The following is a 9,667-nucleotide window of genomic DNA, read 5'->3' as shown; positions in this document are numbered from 1 at the left end:
AAGAGCATCCACAATGGAGACACCCATTGTTGGGTACTTAAATGGGTCCTACACGTACACATCACTCTTTTATCATTTTTTAATAGTAGTATCTAATAAGCACTCAATCCCTCCAACCCAGATCTCACACAAAGTTCTTAAATGGGACCCACTAATCAACTATCAATAACTTTATATCACTAAATTTCAATTTTTTAATATTAAAAGCGTGCGGATCCCGTTTAAAGTTGGGGGTCTTAAATAAGACCACTGGTCTTAAGAGACCCCCAAAAAAAATTCCCCAATGGGGATACCTATTAGGTACGGTGTCTTAATTGGTAAAGACACCACCATTGGGGATGGTCTAACGGAGCTACCACTTGGTTGGGCCCATCCAAATTTTGCATTCACATCTGAGAACCAAAAAGTGAGACGAGTGATTGACATCTCAAATGTTTCTTGTATTTATTTACCTTTTCCCACTTGTACTCCACTCCCCTTTGAGGGTCAACCTTATAAGAGAAAGAGAAGTGCTAGTATTACTCGTACTTTGTTTGTGTGTGTATATGGGTCATGACAATAAAATGTTTAAAAATTCTAATTAGAAAGATAAAAATAGAAAATGTATATTGAAAATAACAATTTTTGAATAAATATTAAAAAGCAAGGTTAAATATGTTTTTTTCACTATAAATATACAAACTTTTTCGTTTTAATCCCTCTAATTTATTTATTCGACTTTTAGTTTTTATAAAATTTTCAATTACAACTTTTGGCCCATATTTTTAAGTCAACTTATGTGTAGTCTTTATATTTTTTAATAAAATTGTGCAGAAATGTGTAAAATGTTGTAAAAATCTCTCAAAATAAAATTAATTATTTTAACAAAACATAAATTAAATATAAAATTTTTACCGCAAAAAATATAAAAATTCATATGTGATTCATGTTTTATTAAAAAAAATTGAGAGATTCTTATAATATGATAAACTATTCTGCAAAATTTTGTTCAAAAATATAAATTTTACATATGAGTTTACTAAATATCGAAGAAATTTTTTAGAGGGACTAAAACAAAAAGTTAGTATATTTATAGAAACAAAATATATTTAACCCTAAAAAGCATCCTTAAATATGTGTTAAAATATGAGTTTGACAAAATTATTATCTATGATTGTAAAATGCTGCTTTCTAATTTCTCAAACTTCAAAGAAGACAAACTAATTTTGTTGTTCATCATTCAGCAAAAGCGTCAAAATTAAATTAATTAAAGGGGATATTTTTATAACAACAACGTTGAATATGATATAGTTTGTTGCTGTCGAATACTCTCTTCGGTCCTATTTATAAGAAACATTTGACTTTTTGATTCATTGCATAGATGATGATGTATTTGGTCTATATTCTAAACAAGATACATCAATTACTCAATGTATTTAAAAATCATTTTTTTTTAATAAATAGAACTGGAGGGAGTATGATATAGTTAGTTAAGTTTTGCTTATATTTAAAACCATAAAATAATCTTTTATTTTTAACCAAAAAAGAAGATAATCGATATAATAGAGGAAAAAAGAGAGAAAGGGAGAACACCAAAGATACTTTGATATAAAAAAGGCTTAATAGCAGTTTTCGTCCCCTAACTCTCACGAAGTTGCGATTTTGACCCTCTAAGAAAAAAAACTACAAAATCGCCCCCTAAGTTTTACAATTGTAGCAGTTTTGGCCCCCCCAAGGCCAAAAAAAATAAAAAGATAACACATGGCACCTCACTTAGTGTGCCACGTCAGCATAGACCGAGTCAAAATTGATATTGGGGGTCAAAACTGCTACAGATGCAAAACTTGGGGCGGTTTTGTAGCTTTTTTTCTTAGGGCGCCAAAATCACAACTTTAGGAAAGTTAGGGGGCTAAAACTGCTATTAAGCCTATAAAATACAAGAAAACAGAACCGAGTTACAATCATCACACAAAACCTAAGCCTAATTGATACAAAAAAGGGATTACTACACCATTCGTAATGCATAGAAATATCCCTTTTCCCCTTGTTTAGGAATCATCTTCAAGACAAGACAATACTTTGATATAATCTACTGTAGATCTAATATACAATACTACTTTTGAGCAAATAAAAATCTTTCCTACCCTTCTTTCAAAAAAAAAAAAAAAATCTTTCCTGCCTCCAAATGACCCGCAATGCATGGTATCAAATTTGAAGCACTGATGACTAAATTTAGCAAATGCACCAAACAATTTTTAAGTAATAAGGTGATAAGTAAACTTGTCTTCACAAGGATTGTCGTTTGATAATGCAACTAGCTAAATTTATTAAAAGCGGTAAATAAATACAATAAAACGAAGGGAGCTTGTAAGTTTGATTTGATTGAGCAAAACAGTTGAATTTATTGTTGAAAAGTAAAGGCTTTTGATTCAAAATTTTAGTGGCGATGAGGATTCTTCGAACCCACTCTATCTCTTTATTGGGATTAATGCAAACAATATCAATTATGAAACGAGGGTTCTTATTCAAGTGGTTAGTTCGGTGGAATCAAAGTGTCCCTCTAGATGTCATGTTGTTCCTCGATAAAGACAAAAAAAAATCTTAAAATGATTAATGATGGTATGTCTCATTTAATAATAGGACTCATTACCTATTTTTTTTTGTGTTTACCTCTTTCATAATGAAGATTTCCGTTTCTTTTTATTTTATAAATGGAGAGGATCTCAACTTAAGGGTTGAACACTCAATCCAAATTAAGTAAAGACAGTTGATTAATTTGAATATTGAGTTTTGTCAAATTGACCTAACCCAACCGGCAATCACCCCTGCCCTTGGCATTTGTTTTTGGTACAGTTAGGTTATTATCATTCATCACTCACACCCTACCAATCCAATTGTTTTTACTGGTTTGGTCTTGTTCACTTCTGTCCTTATCAGTTCCCCTGCAAACTTACGTTACATCTTTGTCACACACTCAAACACATGCTCTCTCTCTCTATCTCACTTTTTCTTTCATATCATAGTGAATAAATGTACGGCTAAGTGTGCCTCTCACCACCACAGAATTGTTTGCTGAAGTTTCATGCATAGGTACTGTGTGACTTTTGTGAATGAGACGACTGAAATTGTATTGCATGAGAGAGGGATGAGGTTAAGAACTGTGATTAAACGCTGAGACTATATAATATATACTAATACGATATATAAACAATACAAAAGCTGATAAAATCTTAACTATCTGAGAAAATCTCGGCCTACAAAAAAAGGGAGAGTAATAAGTGGTAAATGGGATGATGCATGATGTAGATGTAATAGAATAGATATATAGGTAACAGAAGCATATAAAGTTGTATAATAGGGCAATAGGGTTCTTATGTGAATTAACCTAGGGGTCTTAGGGTTCAGCCTGATGAGTCTGAAGAGGGTTCAACCCTTTAGCTAGCTTGTGTTGTGTTGTGTTGTGACTATTCAGTACTAGAGTAGAGTGTAATGGTGTCCGGGAATGCCAACCAACAAGAATGTTTTGGTTCGTTTTCTGACTCACAATTGGTGTGACTGTGCTGCCCTGCCACCCTAACCTCTTTTGGTGCTCTCTTAACCAATCATCTTTCACCCTGCCTCTCCATTTCAATTACTACTGCATCTGCATGCCTGTATTTCTTTTCTTTATTTGTCCTCTTTTTACTTTCACATTTTTTAAAATTTTGGTTTAGTATTGTCTGTGGACTTCTATCGATATGGGAGGACGAAGGCAATATGGAGAAATGAAATTTGAGGCAATATCTTCTTTTCTTTTTTTTTTTTTTTTTAAGATGAGGCAATATCTTATTTATCAACAGATAGAATAATAAATTGATTTAAAATAATAATATAGTAGATAATATATAACATACAATTTAGTTTTTTAGAATAAAACGGGTAGAACTGGGAATAACCGGATGAACTTAACTTCACCATCATGGTCAAAAAGATATGGTGAACTATGCTAGATGGACCATTGCACTAATAACCCCTTAAGCAAGAGAGATCTGCAATTCAATCTACTATCTTTCTTTGCTACCAAACCAAGTGCTAAACTTGTTGTGTACACCGAATTATTATTGTGAATCTGTGATAATAAAGTTAAAACTAAACTGGCAGTGTCATTTGCAAACTATCCAAGGAAAATAGAATGAGAATAAGATTAATAGTAATAAGGTTACTTAATCTTCAACGGATGATCATTGATTATAGTAGTCTCTGAGTTGTTTCAATTATGCAACACAACACAGATGACTATTAATACATCTAAATTAGATCATGCACTTCAAAGTTAAATAATATGACTGATGGTAAAACATGGAACGTCATGAAACAATCTTGCATTGAGCCCATCGTAGGCACGAAAAAAGACACATACTGAATCGATTTAGCAAGGTTGCTTTCTCCTTCGCTCAGAAAATATTTCTCCTAGAGTTGATCTTAACTTTGTAGGTGGCCATTGCTACCAACAGAGAGAACCTGGCTTTAACTTTTGTTGCTTTAACAAAACAATCCAAGCACATCAAAGTTCCGTTGTGTTCACCCCATGTCAGGATTTACAAGGTGCAGCACCCAAATTGTTCAAACGATATAACCATTATAAAAATAAATGCACATACTTGCTTTAACATCTTTCACTTCATCATGCACGATAATATAATAATATACATGTATCGATTATAGAATGTACAGTAAATACCGCAGTAAGGTCTTAACAATGTTCCAACCTTGAGATACCAAGCAAAGTTCATCGATTTAGAGAACTATGAAGATTCGCCTTCCAGCTTCAATGATCCAAAGTCACTATGTGCAAGTGAAGCAGCAGCACGAGCAGCTGCAGTTGCACGATTTGCAGAAGCTATGGCGGCTCGAGCCTTCTCCAATATATCAGAGGATTGAAATATAGTCTCAGTTTTAGTATCATTGAATTGGACGTCGTTATTTTTGTGTGACTGCTCAATTTCATTAGTGTTCAACCAAGAATTATTGTTAGAAAGAATAGAAGCTTCAAGGTGTTCATATTGTTGTTTATCGTGTGTAGATTTGATAGACTGTTCCGTATTACAAGCTGAAAAACTATTGGAATTGTTTTTGCTGGGAGCATGAGAAAGTGCAGCTCCGACACCAACTTGCTTTGCTCCACCCTGCAGGTAATATGAGAAAATCATAATGAAAATCAAGAAAGACAGAGTGAATCCTTATACTACAGTTGAGAAGTAAACAGCAAACTACAGTGAAGTGTATTGGACACGTAAATGTATCAACGGAGCTCATAAACAGAGTAAACCAGTGATTGACATGCTACAGGTAAAACACAAACCACCAGAATCAAGTAGTGAGAACGGGTTGACTGCAAAATTACTATAAAAAAATAATAACAATAATAAATGAAATGGAAACAAATGACACATAATCATGTTGTATGAAAAGGAAATCAATCTATCAACTAAACAAGCTACATTCTAGAAAACAAGGAACATGATATTAAATGGCATCGTGGAGTAAAAGAAACACATTAAGATGCATGGAAAATTGTTGAAAAACCAAAGAGTTAAGTTAGGCCTAACTCAAATTCTAAGATGGCATCAAAGTTTACACAAGATCCATCAGACCACCTGCTATCGAGCCACTTGCATCAGGCTCCAGATGTCCAGTTTGGTGTGAGGGGTGTGTGTTAAGAGTCTCACACTGGATGAGATTCAAAACTTGGTTATAAGTAGTGAGTAGTCCTCACCATACAAGCTAGTTTTATAGGGGATTGAGCCAGACCCAACTCAAATTCTAAGTAAAAAGTCCTGCAGATATACAAGGATATTTGAGAAGAATACCCACACAGCTAGAGTCACTTATCAATGCTCGTGGTAGAGCTGTCACATCAAGAGGACTGAGATATGAAAACGTGGTTATAAGTGGTGAGTAATCTCCAATTTACAAGCCAGTTTTATAGGGGGGTGAGCTAGACCCAAACCCAAATTCTAAGAAAAAGCCCTGCAGATATAAGAGGAAATTTGAGAAAAATACTCTCCACAACTAGAGTCGCTTCTCGGTGCTCGTGGAAAAACTGACACATCATGAGGCAAGGAGTATAAGGTAAGCATGAAATTTGCAATAATATCAGGTGACAGGATCAAGGATGAAGGTGGTCGCGGGAACATTAGAGTTACACAAGCAAGATCTTACATGCCAACTACAATTGATGATAGATGCAAGATATCATAAGGATCTAGTAGTGAAAAACACAATTTTATGTCCAACAGTGAAGGAAGAATTAGTTAGAGATTCATTGATGAAATTACCAGTAGATCTTCATGATTTTTCCTAAATTCTGCTGCAGTTTTAGAAGAATCCCATGCTAGATTGTATTCTTCTGCAATATCCGTCAAGACCTTGAGTTTTATCTCTCCAGATGGAGCACTAACTGAAAGTTTTTCAATTATCTGCAATAATAATATCAAAAAATATATACTGGTGACAGTAAGCAATAGTTCAATTGTTGATACTCCAGTGCAAATTGTTTGGTGTTTTTCAATAAGAAACCATAACTAAAGATAACTCACAGTGCGATTCACGCCTGAATCAGGACGAAGTTCAGATATTGCAGTGACAAATTCTTTCCCATATTTAGTAGTAAACAAGTTCTTGATGTGCAATAAGTCTGGTATATCAGAACACCTAGGAGCAGCAAAAATTATACTTGCAATGGCTTCTCGCAATTCCGACGGGCATTCCCTATTATGTAGAGAATGAAGGCTTAGAGTTTGATTAGGAAAACAGTTTGCTCTAAATTGTACAAAAAACAATAAGTGCCTGTTTAAAAACTCAATAAGTACTGAATATAAATATTCTCAGCACTAAAATGATTTACCGTAGCATCCTATAAAATTATAAATACGTCCCAAGTTTGAAATAAGTGAAAAAGTGCTGAAAAAATTTCAATGAATGGCAATTCACTAAATGCCTTTTGAAAATCATTTCAAACATCATATATTCAATGTTGCAGCTGGAGTGGCACGTCTTTCAGTGTAGCCAACGTCAACATACACAGACAACATAAAACACAAACTACTTTATCGGTCCATGTTCGGCGCTCAATACTAAGTAACAAAATAAAATTTTAAGGTTTGGTCCTACGGCTCATCCAAGGTAGTCAAAATCACGAGGTCACGTAGGATTGTAAGATCCTGCGATCCATGACCATGGTAACATGCTGTGATGCAGGCAAGATCATTGGAGATCGTTGTTGTGGTCGAGATCGCGAGTTATGGTAGGATTGTTTCATGTTGGCCATCCATTTTGCAATGGGCCTTGCTGAAACGGGAAGGGTTTTGCAAAAACCCTGGGCTTTTTAAACGCATGAAGAGCAAAATATCCTAACTGCGTCATTCTCCCGTTGTCCTTTATGCCCTGTTCTCTCCTCCTCCCCTCTACGCCGTTCTCTTCGACCTTGTTTTCTATCACAAGGCGTAGTAACTTCCCCTGTTTTCATTGTGGTGTAGATGTCTAGACTTATAGTTTCTAGATCAGATTATGTCTTTTGAGGAGTTACTTACGAACTTAGTCTTGGTTGTTATGAACATATTGAATGATGGTTATGAATTTTTAAGTAACTTATTTTAATGTTGTGAGGTTATTTTGTTCATCTGTGATGGTTTTTATTCTTATATGTATGTGTAGGTAAATATCTATAATTACAAGTTTGCCCAATGGTAGAATCTTATGAGTCACGTTACGATCTTCGAGTTATGATCTTTCACCCCCTTCCAATCCTATGTAGGACCTCGTATTTGACTACACTGGCCTCATCTCTAAGGGTCTGCTTTGATTGGCTTATTTGAGTTTATCTAGCGGCATAAGTTTCATGAAATTGTTTGGGAGAACTTATGAAAACAGCTTATGATAATTTTGAAAAGCTTTTTTCAGCTTATTTTCATAAGTTCTCTAATATAGCATAAAAACAACTTAAAGCGTATACGAAAATAAAAAAGTTAACTTTAATTTATCCTTTGCTATAGAAATAGCTTATGTGAGCTTATACATAAGTGCTTGTGCTATAAGCTGCTAATAAGTTTTTTATCTAAACAGGCCCTAAATCTATTCTGCCTATGTCCATTTAAAAGATCAAACTTGTACAAAAACCTTCTGTTTCATACTTTTTTTCCAGTTCCTCACTTTTTAGCACATCAAATGGACCATACTCAAGAACACATAAATTTCGTTTTTTCTCCCTCAAGATTTTATCTAAATCAATTTCTATGAATCAAGCTTAAAATAAAACCTTAATGTTTTACACCATTTAAATTCAGAAACATTAATTTTACACTTTGTACCCTCATGAAGATTCAGAAATAATGTATTCGCAAATTCTTTAGTTTGAACTGAAAATAAAGAGGTCATTTGCCATTCTGTACTGATTTGTATAGTCAATTGTGCAAGATTGTGAAGCATGGAGATACAGAAAGTGATCACTCTGTGGATATAATCAAAAACACAAATGTGATTTGCAAGAGTACTAAATTTCATGTATGTTAATCAACAAAACAATACACAGAATGTCCAATAAGAACAGACATTTAAGAGCTATGGACTTACTTCTGACTCTCAATTATAGGTACACGTGCAAGGACGAACTCGCAGAATAACTCCAAAATTTCATATGCAGCCCATATATTTTGTTCTCGAATGATATGCTCCACCTAATTAAAACAACGCAATTCACAAACATATAGTCAGTAAAAGTGCAGGAAAGTAGCAGCAATTCACCAAAAGATTTGAAGGATTACCCGAATTCTAGCAATTGGTTCTTGACCAGCCTGCAAAAATTGGGAAATCTCCTTCCGCATTTGTTTGAGTTGAACATCTCGCTTGTTTTGTAGCAACTTCATGCGTGAAATTGCGAGGTTGAGGCATGTTTTACTAGCAAACACAATATGAATTTCAAAAGATTAAAACAAAATCTAATGATGGAAACTTAATTAAGAAACATGTAATTGGGTACTAATTCATTCAGAAATCCAATAATTTGAAGGTTTCTAACAAAGAAGAAATCGGGTAATTAAGGTTAGGCGTAAGAAGAAATTACCCACCAACGAGTAGAAAAAACGCCTCTGCTAAAGAGTTGATTAAGAAGTGACATGATGAGATGATACGATACTACGACTGTCTCCACGAAACTAAATCACCACGCTTTGCTTCCTCAGATCACCTTCTTTTTTTCTTAGACACACACAATCGCCATATTTTTGTCATAACAACAAAAAACCATTAAACTATTGTTAAAATTAAATATTTATATTTTTTGAGGAAATTAAAATTAAATATTTAAATAGATACCAAATTAGATTGGTCCAACCTCTAAACAACTTAGACCATCTCCATTGGGAGGGTCTTAACTATTTAAGACCCGGTAGTTATTAGGTACCCCCAATGGGAAGAATCTTTTTCATGATCTTATAAAATCCGAGGTCTTACTTAAGACCTCCACTTTTAAGTGGGACCCGAACTCTTTTAATATTAAAAAATTGAAATATAATGATATAAAGTTATTAATAATTGATTAGTGGGTCCCATTTAAGAACCTTGTGTGAGATCTGGGTTGGAGTGATTGAGTGCTTATTAGATACTGCTATTAAAAAATTATAAATGAGTGATGTGTACACGTGGGATCCGT

At 34.0% G+C, this 9,667-nt stretch overlaps 1 protein-coding gene across 1 annotated transcript; it reads right to left on the bottom strand.

Moving 5' to 3' along the window:
- Positions 1-4,141: 4,141 nt before the first annotated feature.
- On the bottom strand, positions 4,142-9,260 carry LOC146959063 (Regulator of Vps4 activity in the MVB pathway protein). Its single transcript, XM_085740599.1, has 6 exons — positions 9,084-9,260; positions 8,781-8,913; positions 8,590-8,693; positions 6,558-6,729; positions 6,297-6,437; positions 4,142-5,144 (listed from the first exon to the last, which is right to left on the bottom strand). The coding sequence occupies exons 1-6, from the start codon at positions 9,131-9,133 to the stop codon at positions 4,764-4,766; spliced, it is 981 nt and encodes a 326-aa protein (XP_085596725.1). The 5' UTR covers positions 9,134-9,260; the 3' UTR covers positions 4,142-4,763.
- Between the last annotated feature and the right edge of the window lie 407 nt (positions 9,261-9,667).

This window comes from Medicago sativa, chromosome 1 (genome assembly GCF_051527215.1).
Source record: "Medicago sativa cultivar Bolivia chromosome 1, Bolivia_mono, whole genome shotgun sequence".
Taxonomy (NCBI): domain Eukaryota; kingdom Viridiplantae; phylum Streptophyta; class Magnoliopsida; order Fabales; family Fabaceae; genus Medicago; species Medicago sativa.
The sequence above is the reverse complement of the archived record's forward strand: the minus strand, read 5'-3'. Positions and strand labels throughout refer to the sequence as shown.

What these genes read in the sequence shown, in the direction of transcription:
- LOC146959063 (XM_085740599.1), bottom strand. Translation starts at nt 9,133, where the DNA reads ATGTCACTTCTTAATCAACTCTTTAGCAGAGGCGTTTTTTCTACTCGT. An exon ending in GGCGTTTTTTCTACTCGTTG is followed by an intron (nt 8,914 to 9,083) that starts GTGGGTAATTTC and finishes TGTGTTTGCTAG; the next exon opens with TAAAACATGCCTCAACCTCG. An exon ending in ATTCAGGCGTGAATCGCACT is followed by an intron (nt 6,438 to 6,557) that starts GTGAGTTATCTT and finishes TTATTATTGCAG; the next exon opens with ATAATTGAAAAACTTTCAGT.